The sequence below is a fragment of the Varanus komodoensis genome, unplaced genomic scaffold (genome assembly GCF_004798865.1).
Source record: "Varanus komodoensis strain SLA01 unplaced genomic scaffold, ASM479886v1 scaffold22, whole genome shotgun sequence".
Taxonomy (NCBI): Eukaryota; Metazoa; Chordata; class Lepidosauria; order Squamata; family Varanidae; genus Varanus; species Varanus komodoensis.
Genome location: NW_025335606.1, coordinates 322637 through 336485, shown reverse-complemented (window position 1 = coordinate 336485; position 13849 = coordinate 322637). Strand labels below are relative to the sequence as shown.

Here is a 13849-nt window from a genome sequence, read left to right as displayed (position 1 = left end):
TGGGGGGCAGCGGTGCAGCCTGCCGTAGCCCCTAAAAACACACACCACAAAGTCAAAACCTCTCCTTCTTGTGTGGCATGGGGGGTTTTTGCAGGAGGAAAGAAAGAAAAGGGGGCAATCCAGGACTTCCACTTCCCATGATTCAGAAGCCACCCACTGCTCTGTAGCAACAAAATGTTAGTTCAGATTCAGAAGTGGCATCCAGCCCCATAACCAGAGTCCTCCAGTGGTGTTGGGACGTAGCAGGAACCCGGGTTCTACTCCCCACTTGGCTATGAAGCTCCCTGGGTAACTCTGGGCTAGTCACTCTCTGTTGGTTCAACCCAAGGATAACATGGATGAGGGGAAGACTGCACAGGGTTCCTTGCAAGAAGTTAAAAGGCCGGGTATAAATACAATGAAATTAGAGTAATGGGCACTTTGGGCAAGATTTAGACTGGGGAAAGCGTGAGAGGAAGGGGTGCATGCTTTCCTTGACTAGTGAGAGCGCCATAAAAATGAGCAAACACATGAATTAAAACAGAATTCCTGATCAGGAACTCCAAATCACATCTCCCTGAGCCCTTGGTGCTTGTGATCAACCCCAGGATAGGGAAGGAACTTGGGTGCCCTGGAACAGTCAACAGGTGTGAATTGGTGTGAGTCCGCCTGTACTGCACCAGTGAACGCAGAGATGTGCTCCAAGGGCTTGCTCTTATACCGAGGGTCACCGCCCACCCTCTCTCACCCAGCGTTGCTAAAGGCTATGAAGGTGCACGGGAATGTTAAAATGCCTCGACATTCAGAACAAGCCAGTCTTAAGACTGGAGAAGTGAGAATGTGGGGCGAGTGACATGGGCCGGTGCGTCCACCCTCTCCTTCAGAGCTTCTTCCTACACTGCTTTGGAGAATGCCAAGGGCTCTCCTTCCTCTCAGCCCAACCTGCCCTTTGGCAGTAACGCGGTTCCCCCATGTCACACCCCTCCATTGCCGGGACATCGGGGAAGAAGTCACGGAACCCCAAAATTGGCTGCTGTCAGGTGTGAGGCCAGCAGTCGTGTGGGAATTGGCTCACTGACCTTCGAGCTACCAGCCCAGCCGTGGGGATTTGTCGATGGCCAGATCCGAATCCCACCTGAGCTCTGGATAACCTGCTCAGTCTCCTTCATGGGAAGCTGCCTACAGCCGGAGGCAGAAAAAGAGCAACGGCCGCCAAAACACGTATAGGGCTGCCTTACAAATGGACGTTTCCCCTACACCAAGATCAGCTTTCTTGTATGAAGCAGTCCTATAGAATCAAAGAAGAGCGGAGTTGGGAGGGGCCAAGAAGGCCACCGGGTCCAACCCCCTGCTGTTGCAGCTCTCCAGTTTCCACCATCCCACTCAGACTGGGACTATAGGAACTAGCAAAAAATCAAAGACCTTCTCACTTGATCTGGTGAAGTGTATCACGAATGGCTTTGTGCAACAGAGAGAGCTGGCTGTGAAACCGGTGCTGAGTGAGTCGCCAACCCCACGAGTCAGTGGCTAGGCTTATTTCTGTTCATAGACCATGCGGACGTCCTCTGTGCAGTCTTGGATGTGAGGAGGGAGGCCTTATTCGAAGAAAGTTTTGCCAATCCCCAAACTTGCTATCGTGTCCAAACAGCACGCGTTTCAAAAATGCATACTTCAGAAAGCACATTTTTCAGAGCGTAAACATTTCTGTGCTAGTCAGTGGGAGAGGTGCATGCTTTTGACAAATTTGCACAGAAATGCACGCTGCAGCCATTCGGATGACCTGCCCTCCCACGGGGCAAAAAGGGGCTCAAAAGCAACCCTGGAGGTGAGGCAAAACTTAGAGGGAGCTGATTTCCTGAGAATTCAGGCAAGCTCAGAAATGTTCTCCCGCTCCTTTCCGTGACCAAGAAGCAGTGTGAACACAAGGTCTCACGACCCAATGTTCTGCTTGCTGACCCACCACAACCAAATGCTTCTTGAGTTTCCTCAGTCAGTCTTGAGACCAACTCATCCTGGACAACAGCTAAAACTCCCATGACCCCTACAGCCATTAGATGTCCCCACCCGTTTTGGATGTACCCTCTCCTCCCATCATCCTTCCGGTCTCCTCTCCCCTGCAAGAATTGGCACAGCTCAGGACCTAGGAACCGCCGTCCCTCAGACCTCGCACTCCAATGAGCAGTGGCAAGAGTGTCTTCTGTCCTTGGCCCCAGCCGAGCCGCCCATCGCTCGCCTCCCCCTCACCTCTCTGTCCGGTCTCAGCACAGGGCAGGTTTGGCCGGTTCCATTCAGACCCCCCCCCTTCCCATCCACGCAGACCCGAGCATCCAGATCACCCCCCATCGAGAGCCATCTGGTCATCCTCTTCTCCACCAGCTCCTTCGCCTGCTCTCCATGTTCATTCTTGAAAGGATCTTGTGTGTGGGGAGGTCCGCAAGCCGCTTCAGCCGGTTGAACCTGCGCATCCCCTTGTCTTTCAACAGGCTTTGTGAGCTTTGACAATCCCGCCAGCGCCCAAGCTGCCATCCAAGCGATGAATGGCTTCCAGATCGGCATGAAGAGGCTGAAGGTGCAGCTGAAGAGGCCAAAAGATGCTAACCGCCCTTACTGAAGGATGCTGGGAGACACTGGCTGAGCAAGGTCTAGCACAGGTAACTGTCGGGGAGGGGGGCAGGGAGCGTCACCTGTGGTCCGGGAGCGCCTCTTGTGTCGCAGACCCTGACCCTGTAACCTTGGAGGTTCTGCCTTCTCTTCTTGAGCCCTTTCAGAACCCTGCGCATGGCGTGGGAACCGCTGGCTCAAGCGTGACTGTCGGTTACGGAAAGGGCGATCCAAGACAGGTTCTGCGATCTTGCATTTACCAGCCCGTGCTTTCGATTGCGCTTGCAAGATGTAAGGATCCGCTTCCCTCTTTTGAATCTATTTCCTTCTTGGGGACCACCCGGTCATTTCAGAGGAGAGGACCATGAGGGGCACAAAAGGGGGCGGGCGTTTTCTGTGGGGGCTGTGCTCCCGCGGCCAGCACAGGCATCCCCGTCACCCGGACCCATTCCCATTGCTGTGGGCCAAAGAGGGTCCCCCAGGGACGCCCGCTCCGCCAGCTCCCATGAAGCGGATGGACGGTGCTCCAGCGCACGGGAGCGCTCCGTCTCCTCCCTCCAGTGGGATGGGTGTCTCCGGGGTGGCGTGGCTCACGAAGGTGGCAAGACCCCAGGGGCGTTGTACTATTTCAGCTGGAGGAACAGTTCAGTGTATATCTACAGCCAGTTCTGTGTTATACGCCTGTCAAAACGCTTTCTTTCCTGGCATGGGGCAATCTGTACTAGCTAGCGTCCTTCCATCAGGGCAACGAAAGGCCTTCGACAAACGGTGGGAGGGAGCATTGTTGGGTGGGCCTGGCTGTGACAACTGCCAGAGCGGTGGAAGCTCCTTGGCGCCTGCCAGGCCACAGGCGGCCTGGGCGCTTGCCGGGGTCCCGTCCCGCAGGGCTCGGCACGCAAGCGGGTGGTGCCCAAGCTCCCACCGCAGTGGTGCCCCGTGCTCAGGGGGAACCATCCCTGCCCAGCAAGCTGGTGCCCGTAACCGTTTCCCGGGTCTAGCAGCTTGCCCAGGCTTTCCTTGGGAGGAAAAGGATGGATCCCAAGGGATCCGGGAAGCGTGTGCAGGTTGCAGGGGGAAGGTGGGCACCTGCGGAAGGATGGCTCTCATAGCAAACTTGGGCTCTTGAGCACCATTTGGAAGTGAAATGGGGCCAGCTGGCCTAAGGGAGGTGGGGAGCCCCCCCAGCTTTCCTCGTTTACAGAGGTAAATTGGAAGAACAAGAATTGCGTGTTTGTCTGTAAATATTGCAACAAGTATCGTGAGCTTCCGAAGCAGAGGGCATCGGAAAAAGGACTTTCCAGAGATGCTCATCTCCTTGCCTACAAATGAGATGGGCTCAAATCGATCACATGCCAAGGGCGGGAACACTTTTCCCACCTCTCCCAGTCGCAGGTGATGGAGGGAACAGGCCCAGCGCCCTGAGCTGGGGTCTCCCCAGACGCAGCTGCCCGGTCGTGAGGACAGGGCCGAGGGACAGCCGTGTGCAGAGAAAGTGTTAGATTCCAGGCAGAGCGTGAGAACCGGCCTGCCCTGGAAAAGGAGGGAGACATTTGGGAAGAGCGGGGGTGGCGGCAGAGGGGGAGCTCCTTGACCCTGTGAGAGGATGACGGGCAGAGCAAGCCGACCAAGTGCCTGGTGTTGCCGCCATCTGGCCCTCAAGCAGCGGGAGCCGCCCAGAGGGTGGAGCTGGACCTTTCTGAGAGGGAGGGAAGGAGGGGGTGGTCCAGTTCGGATTCAGCCCTGCACATGGGCAGGAGCCACTCTCGCATCTCAGATGGACCGTTATTCGGAGTCATGCTGTTTGCAATCTGCAGAGCTCAAATCGAGGGCAGTGCTTCTAAGGTTTCGTCCGAGTCTGCTGGAGTAGAAAAGGGACAGAGGGATAAAGCTCCCGTTGAGGTCCAGATGTTTTGGCCAGGAGTGTCAGCACCCAGAAAACTCTTGAGAAGCACTGCAGAATCTGGCTGTAGCCACAGATCCATTGCGCCTGAGTGGGATCCATTTAAAGAGCCGTGGGTTTCTCCTGATCCAGTTTGTGCCACCACCAAATGCGATCAGCCTCTCCATCTCTTGCGACCCGTAGACAGTCGGGGGAGAGTTTGCCAGGGCAAGGGATGCATTTGGGCAATGCACTCATCCGAGCGCCATGCCATGATCACCCAGATAAGACAGGCATCCTAGTGGGCGAAGCGCAGGTGGGCCTTTGCCTCTGTGCAGGCAAGATGGACCGCTTGGGCGTCACCTCGAATGCAAGCTAGCAGGCACCCCTGCGGCCCTCCAGGCCTGCCATGTGATGGGGCGAATGGGAGGCCTGCTCTGATGCAGCTCCCTGGGATGCCTGGGACGCAGCTCCCTTCAGGGTCCTTCTGCTTCAGGAGCAGGTCCATGGAAGGGCTGGATGCCAGGAAGCCCTTCCGGACAGTCAGGACCCCCAGGGTGTGGGACAGGCTTCCACGGGAGGGGGTTGAGGCCCCATCGGTGAGGGTGTGCAAGGACAGGCTGGACATGCACATGGTGGGCATGTCGTGAGTGGAGCCGGCTGGTGCCAGAGGTCAGACTAGATGGCCCGGGAGGCCCCTTCGGACTTGCTCTGTTTCCACGTTCTATGAACTTGTGCAGCTCCCTGTTCTGCCGTAGGCCAGGACCACCCTGTCGCTGCCTCCGCTGCACCAGTTGGTGCAATGCATCCATTGAATGCATCCAGCTTCCGGGACCCCCCCTCCCGCAACACACAGACACATACACACACTTTGAAGCTTAGAATGCGCTTTCTCGGAGTCAAGAAATGGATCGTGGGTGGGCTACGGCCGTGCCCGCGAGTGCCATGCAGCACATGGGAAGCAGAGGGGAGGATGCTTTGGAGCTGCAAAATGGGGAGCCCTCTGCCTTTACAGAAGGGCCGGGGAGACACAGAAGAGCTGCAGAGTCCTCCAGAGGGGTCCCTCCAGCAGGGTGAACGGGCTCTGCCAGAGCACGGACCCTCCCTCCTACCCACGGGGCTCCCAGTGGAAACAGGGCCCGGACACCCGTCTGCCATCGGAGCTGGTTTGCGCTCACCTGGCTGCCAAGCCGCGGCCCCTGGTGGCTTGCAGAACGATTGACAAAAGAAGCGAGGAATTGCCCGCGTCCAAGTGCAGTGGAGGCACATTCTACCCACTGTTGTCTGGCGCTGACAGTGCTGGACTGGGACTCGGGAGACGCGCCTTCTGGTCCTCACTGGGCTACGAAGGTCACTGATCACTGATTCCCAGCCTAGCCTCGCACACGATTGTTGTTGTGAGAACCAGACAGAGAGAAGAAGAGTCTTATAAGCAGCTCTGATTCCATGCAAGAGAAAGAAAGGTGGGATATAATTTAATACTGGTATAAATCAATCATCATCGTATAAAATAGTATAATAAAAAGTTCAGAATAAAAACAGCACCAAACCCAAAGACTTTCTTCTAAAAAGTGGGCTTTCTCGCTGCCGCCACCAGAGGAAGAATGAACTTGCCTCCCTTGGAAAAAGGGCTTCTGATGCATTGCCCCCAAGCATGCCTTTAAATGTGGTGGTCAAGAGAAAAGGGTCTCTCCAAAAGATCTTGAGGACTAGCAGCTTGTACAGGAGAAGGCAGTCTTTTGGGTAGCCCCATCCCAAGTGGTGGATGTGTACATCCTTCCTTAAATAAATCAAGAAGCCAATAAGTGGGGGGGGGGTTCATTTGAGGGAGCGTTACCCACTTGCCAAAATTAACAAGAAATTGCCAGATGAAGGTGTAACTAGGAAGGAGGCAGGCAGGCAGGCACAAGTGAGCCAAAGAGGTCCCACTCAATTGATTCTGGGGACCCTTTTTGTCCCTTTGATCAAATCCCGCTTTCAGAACACGAATTATTCTGGTCTGTAGTGGCTTTCAGTCCTGTTTTCCCCACTAACACTCCAAGTTGCTTCAGGCATTAAAAAGATCACTGAGATGAGGCGGATCGGAGGCCGTACGCTCCAGCAAACAAACCCCGAAGGGTTTTCCTGGCGAAACCTCCTCCAAAATGGCCCCTCTGTTCCCTCATCTTTCTGATTGCGGCAGCAGGGCTGGAAGGGGAGGGGGCGAGTGGGTGCGGGGAGGGGGTCATTTGAGGCAAACCTGCCAAAAGCAATTCATGCCGTTTCAACTCCCCCCAGGGAGCAGGCGGGAGGCACCCTGAGGCGCTCGGCGCGTCTGCCAGACTGGAGACCCGCAACTTAATGAGGGGGGAAACCGCGGGTGTGACCCCCCGTAACTCTTCGGGCGGCCCCTCCTCAGAGCATTAGCCAAAATCACCCCACACGCTAAACTGTCCAAAAACTAAGAAATGCAGTGCTCCCTCAATTAACGGGAAGAGGGGCTGGTGGCAGATGTGTCAGTCCGTGGAAATCTTTGGGGGGCTACACACTCCGGCCTTCGGGTCTTGGGGAAGGCACCATCCACCTGGGGATGGTCAGGGCTGTTTGTGAGGCCTGAAGGGGCGAGCAGGGGTCTTGGTGGACTGCCCGTGTCTGCATGCCCGCCCCCCATGTGAAAGCGCCTTGCATGAAGGAAGCGAATGCTAGACAGGAGCCTGGTGTGTGCCACTCTGGTGTGCATGCACGGGTGTGTGCACAGAGTGTAAAGCGCTGGCGCATGGCCCTCGGCGCTCCAACGTCTGCCGCCACCCCGAGGCCAGACCGGTCCCGGAGCAGACGCGGTGCCCCCTGCCACCGAGCACGGCCCTCCGTCCGAAAGCCCTCTCAGGAGGAGTGAGGGAAGGCTCACATACTTACTGCGATGCCTAGGGATAAGCAGGAGCCCCGTCGCATTTCTGGAGCATTTTGCCCCCTTTTTTGGGGGGGGGGGCGCTTGCCTGGGTTGACTGTGGGAGGACAGAGTGCCAGAGAGCCTTGTGCGTGTGGGAAGGAACATGTGGGTGCCTTGTGAGGGTGACACAATGAGAGAGAGGGGGGAGAGAGGGGTGGGAGTGAAGGGGGGTGTTTGCACCTCCTCCTCCCCCCCAGTACTGGAATACAGGTGGGGAGGGGGAGCATTTGTTCCCAAGAGCCCCCAGCGACAGGCCAAGGAGCTGCATGGCCGTCTCAGCCACTGCTGGCCTTCCATGCCGGGTCAGGCAACCTGTAGAGGCAACGGGCCGGTGTGCTGGGGAGCGAGAGGTCCACTTCCATGGCTCGGGGCTCGTGCACCGGGCCTCGTCCCTTCTGCCGAGGGCGGCATGCCCAGGACGCCCCAGCCCCTCTCCTCCCCAGGCACGGACCCCTCTGCAAGGGGAGGGAGGGGGAAGCACCGGCACCAGTCCTGAGCAGTGGCAGCGAGAAACCCGTTGCCCACAGCAAGCCAGAGCCTCGGGCCGGTCCTGCTGGCCTGGGACCGCGAGCCGGCAGCCAGGGGGCTGGCATCCTGCCCCCATTTCTGTCCTCAGAACCGCGGCAGGCACAGCTGTCCGGCTGTGCCCAGAAAGTCATTCCACGAAGGTAGATTCCTCTTGAGAAATCCCAGCTCGCTTGGGTCCCGGAACGTATCTCGCACCCAAACGTGCCGGAGCTCAGCCACTTCAGCAACTCTGTGGGATCGTGGCCGGAGCGCACCCAATTTTCAGCAGGTTTGACCCCAGGGAAGAGCTGCCCGTTCCGCAAAAGGGGGACGCCCGGTGGGGAAGGCCTTGGGCGCACCTTGGCTGGGGCATCCCCAGCGCTGACAGGCCCTCCTGATTCCCACCTTGGGCCAGGAACCGCTCTGTAGAACCAGCCATTTGGCTTCGGCAAGGCCAGGCTCCGAGGGCTCGCGGCAAGTCAGCGGAAGATGCCCAACACCTCCAGGAAAGGTGTGGGCCTCCCTGTCCAGAGGAAGCCAGCCCACTCCTGTGTCAAGCTGCCCGAGGCACAAAACGCTCCAGCTGTGCTGGAGGTGGCAGGTCCCGGAGATATTTAGCTGCCGTGGCACAAAGACTCCAGATTGCCAAGACCTTAGAACAATCCACCTGATTCTGCAGGTGGAGAACCACCATAATCATAACTTCTGTACTGCCCAGCAGCCAAAGTATTCTGGGATTTCACAGCAATTCACAAAACAGAACGCAATAGAAGTAGCCTAAAAATGACATTTTTTAAAAAGACATGCAAAAAAGGCCCCGGTTCAGCAGCCAAACCAGTTCCAGGACAAGCAGACCAGTCACAAGCAGTGGGCAAAAATGAGCCATCTCACCATTAAGCACCGTTAGGTGCAAATTCTTGCATGGGAGGGCAGTTTTAAACTGGAAAGGTGGCAGGGTAGTGGGAGGTCATTGGAGGGAGGGGAGCAAGCTTGCTGCTGCCCTCCAAGCCTTCCGCGGAGGAAGGCCTCGGAGGCTGACCCTAGCAGGGAGGATGCAACAGCTGGAAGGAATAAAAGCAGCAGGCAATTATGGCAGTTCCATCCCAGTCCTTCGCACTTCTGCAAATCCAACAGGCGCAGAGCGCGTCTGGTGTTTGCACGCCGGGCCTGCAACTCCCCTTCGCTAGCCAAGTCTTTGGCTGCAGCAGACGGCCGAGGAGCCACCCCAAGGAGCGCTCCCGAATCAGAGCGTTTCTGCGGAGAGGAGAAGGGCTCCCCTCCATGACAGGCAGCACATCCAGCCAGCTTTGCTCAGGTTGGCTCATGTGGCTGGACAGCGATCCAGCAAAACAGATAAAATGAATGCACAACCTGACTTTACTGCACGCTGCTGGAAGATGGGGCCCTAAGAGGGCCATCTGAAGGGCTGAAGCAAAAGGGTAAATGTGTCCCTGCTCCTCTCTTGTAATGATCAAAGACTTTCAAAAAGTCATTTTGTTCTTTTTCCACGCATCACGAGTTTTTAAAAATCCCATTGCGATGTCCTCCTTTTCTGTTTCCAGTCATTTTATTATTGTGCAACAGAGTTCTGTTACATGACATGCAGATTTCGGTTCCTAATGGACGTGAAATCCCCTTTGCTAATTATCCTGGTTCTACTAAGATTGGCATTCAATTGCATCCACTGATGGAAAACGATAATAATTAATTCCTGTGTTCACTTCAAAATACAATCAGCAATTACCATGCCGAGGCAAAATTCCATGCAGCAGTATTTGCTGCTACTTCGCGAGGATTTATGATGATGGTGGTGATTAATGCAGGAGAGCTATTTGACTTCACTCGCTGTATTGGATAGACTCTACTGGAAGGATGGCAAGGAGATGATTAAGATTCAACAGGTAGCGTAGTGAACATTCCCAGTGTCGGAAAGCCAGGAAAATTTCTTGGAACCACTTGAGGTCTCCATGGCCTTCAGCTTGTTAGGAAGAGCATCAGAGTTCATTACCTTGAAGCTGCTTTTCCCAAGTATATTCCTTAGATAAGAGCTGCTTTTGCTGTGAGAACCAAAGCTGTTTGCTTGCCAGGAGGACCCTTGCTCCATCACCCCTCCCCTGCCATCTTGCAGGACAGGGAGTTTGAGTTTCTGACCAACTCTGAAGTGGCGGAAGGGAGGTGTTGTCTTTTGTTCTCAGCTTGGAGACAGGAATAGATTCACTGCTAGCTCAGGGGACAGAACACCTCCCGCCCTGTTCAGGGAATCAGAATAGCTACAGATGAGGGGAGTGTAAGCTTTATTTTGCTTCTTCTATATTCTACTTCTTTATATTCTGCATTTGTATTTCACCACAGTATTTAGTAAATGGTTTGTCATCTTGAGCACAGGAAGATTTGTTTTTTCCTCAGTAGGGATGTGCAAGGAGTCTGTTTTGAGGGTAGGAATCCGTTAGATTTCCAGGGCTCAGCTCCCCGGGCTACATTCCACTTTGGCCTGGCCATAAGCCTGAGCCGCCAGGATTGCTCCCCAGGAATCAAGTCCCCCATGAACATGGTGCAAGCAGCATCCCACTCACACAAACCTTTTGTTTGTGCTGCTGCACATGACACAGAAGGTTGGCGGTTGCACAAATGTCATTTGGTGAGTGTTTGCAGGCTTCCTCTTGGCCCAGCTCACCCTCTAAGACAAAGTCAAGTTGCAACAATTCAGATTCAGGCTAGACATCAAAGCCGCACAGCAGTGGAAGCGGCTGCCTGGAGAGGTGGGGGGGCCCTCCCACGCTGGAGACATTCAAGGAGGAACTGGACAGCCCTCTGAGTGGGAGGGTGGGACTTGATACCCTGCAACAGCAGGGGGTTGGACCCCATGGCCTTCACAGCCCCTTCCAACTCTACTCTTCTATGATTCCATGATTCTATGATTCTATGAAATGCTAGGAGATGGATCTATGGAGTTCCATCACAAGTCTGTTTAGTATTCTCTCCCAGGTGAGGTGTGTTGGCTGAACCAGGTCCCTGGAGTTAAACTTCTGTGTTGGCCCCACAGCAAGCATGGATAGGTTGGTGAAGAGGCGCTGCTTGTTTGCTGTGGCAGTGCTGAAGTGGCGAGGTCCCTTCGGCCGAACTCTGAGTGTTCAAGAACTTTGGGTGGCGAGCCCTCGCCCAGATCAGGTGAGGGAAGCCAGAAAATATGAACCATTGGCCCTGTTGCTTCCGTCAGCACCTTCCACCCTTGAGTTTCTGGGTTTGTCCATCACAAAGCCTCTCGGGAACAAGGCGGCCTTGTTTGCTACTCAAGAGCGAAAGTGCCGGCTGGGCAGCTCACGCAGCTGCCACAGCAAGTCCACCGGCCTGTCGCATGTTCTACATTTCTTTCCTTCCACTGCAAATGCTTAAGAATTGGCCCAGGGTACAAAATTCGGTGTGCATGACTGCAGGGCACCGTTCTGTGAATCTTTTGTCTTCCAGATCATGTCTGAACACCAAAGCAGCCCAGCACCGTGTCCTTTATTGGTCACGTAAGAAGCTCAGGGTGGCTTGCAGAATCCCCGCTCTCCTCTGAATTTTATGCTTGCCACGACCCTCAGGGATTGCCCCAAAGCCACCCAGGGGTCTGCACAGCTGAGTGAGGGCTTGAACCATCTCTCCTGAGCCAGGGGACAATACTCTCGCCGCTATCCTACACAGGGTCTTAGACTGAGTCCTTATGGGGGCAGGAGAGGAAGAGGAAGCAGCTTAATCCATCTCCTCCCACTCATTTTTCCAGTTCAGACTCCTCCACCCACAAGCTGTGGATGAAAACAGCCAAAGCCCAAGGAATGTGCGAACTCTAATCCCCAAAGGCCGATGTTCCAGGGGGAAATATAATTGTTCGGATCAGATATTAGAGAATTAAGAGAGGAGCCCTTGGACACCTGATGACTATCTTCAAACATCTCATGCTAGGATCCCTTCCACCAGTGAGACCTCACGATCTAATGTTCTCTCTCTTGATTCGATCCCAAGGCATGCCTGAAATTGATCCCCAGAAGGACTGCCATGTTGCTCTTCCCTTTTTGGATTTCTGAGCTCCCACTGGCACTTGAGCCAAATTCAAAGAACGGAGTGTGTCGATCCTTTCAAAGGGAGAGCGGCCTGGCCAACATGCCCTGGGAGACCTTGGTGGACCCAGCTGCAAAAGGGGCTCCCAGAAACATGGTTCTAAAGAGTACGAAACAGCGGCACCACATCTTTCTTCTTTTCCCACTTCCCCCTCCCTTAAACGGAAGAGTTGCATGACATGCAAAAGCTCAATAATTTGACATTTAGTTTGCCCTAATCAATTATGACACAGCTCAGATTTTATTTTTCTAATACCAGTAGCTAGAACTACTAACCGAGTATGAAGATGGACGGGAATTCCTGAAGAAGGGCTAATTTCTTCTTCAGGCACAATCACAAACAATTCAATATTTTTATCCGGGACTTAGATGAAAGGGTGGGAGGAATCTTTATCAGATTGAAACAAAACCAATAGGGACAGACAGAAACTCTTAAGCCAGGAATAATGTTCTGAATGACCTTGACAAAATGGGAAAGTGGCTGAAACTAATAAAATACAAGGCAACAGAGACCAAAGCATGCAAGAACATATGTCGGGTTGACAGATCTAACATGGGGGTGCATAGCCTCAGGCCCAGTGGCCCGAGGAATGGTGCTCCTGTGGAACTCCTTGCCTCTGGAGGACAGGCAGACAGCAACAAGGTGTTGTGCTGGTGCTGGACTGGGACTCAGGAAATCCAGGTTCCAGCCTCCACTCCACCATGCAGCTCCCTGGGCAAGTTTGGGCCAGTCACCAGTCCCAGCCTAACCTCCCTCACAGGGCTGTTGTGAAGATAAAATTGGAGGGAGCTGCCTGAAATGCAATGTAAAATACTATAACAACTATATCTATAACGTTATGCAATTTTGTTGCATCCTGAAAACATTCTCACTTCAGAAGGACTTCCTTTGTGGAGCAGCCAGTACTATTGATATACCGCTTTAATATAGTGCTTTATCTTTTTCTGGCTTTTTAATTCTTTGTATTGCACCTTAAATGGCTGCACACTGCCTCGACGGCCTTTTAGCAGATAGGGTCGTAAATACATGCTAAGAAGCAAACAAAATACAGTGGTTTTCTGAGCTGTCAATCCAGCCACGGGGGCGTTTCCGTGGGGCCATGCACCCTTCGCACGGCCACTGCCCTTTCCCCCAAGCACCAATCACTTGGCTCTTCCCCAGCTTTTGTGCATTTTTCTCCCACTCTAAAACAGTGAAACCCAGCCCCTAAAAAACAGTTTCTTGCAGTAAGGTGGCACAGCAACAATAGACTGGGTTTCTCCTTTTCTTGGCCCTAACCACACTAAAATACAGTCTTGCAGGGCTTCTGCAAAATTGAATTGTGTTGGCATTCCTCCAAGGGGATCTGCTGGTGACATATAGGTGCTGGAGGGGGTGCCACGCAGAGGTGGGTCATGACCTCTTTTCCCCTGCAGGGGAGGGCAGGACACATTCCAATGGAGCAAAGCTCAGGGAACCGAGGTTCAATCTGGGTGCCAGGAAGTCCTTCCTTATGGTTTTAGGACCCCCAGGCCTGGAAGGGGCTTCCATGGGATGTGGCTGAAGGACCATCAGTGAGGGTGTTCAAGGACAGGCTGGACATGCATGCCATGAGCAGAGCTGGCTGGAGCCGGGGGTCAGACTAGATGGCCCGGGAGGCCCCTTCTGACTCGCTCTGTTTCCACGTGATGGAAAGGGACAAAGCCTTGTCCTGCGTGGCTCCAGGGAGAACGGCTGGATCTTCAGGGCTTAAGTTACAGAAGGGTCCATTTCAATTGAACGCTTCCCTGTGGCAAGAGCATCAGGCAATAGGAGCGATTCCCCAGAGGGACGGTTTAGCTGGGAGTCCTGCACTGACCAGCGGGTGGGACCTGCTG

At 54.4% G+C, this 13849-nt stretch overlaps 1 protein-coding gene across 46 annotated transcripts in view; it reads left to right on the top strand.

Annotated features, from left to right (window-relative positions):
• The window catches only part of CELF4 (CUGBP Elav-like family member 4), an 818464-nt gene extending 815874 nt beyond the window's left edge, over positions 1 to 2590 (top strand). For all 46 annotated transcript variants that reach the window (XM_044431420.1, XM_044431439.1, XM_044431416.1 and 43 more), the window contains one exon: positions 2463 to 2590. In XM_044431420.1, coding sequence (XP_044287355.1) covers positions 2463 to 2590 — 128 coding nt within the window. The remainder of the gene's footprint in view (positions 1 to 2462) is intronic.
• Positions 2591 to 13849: the final 11259 nt, after the last annotated feature.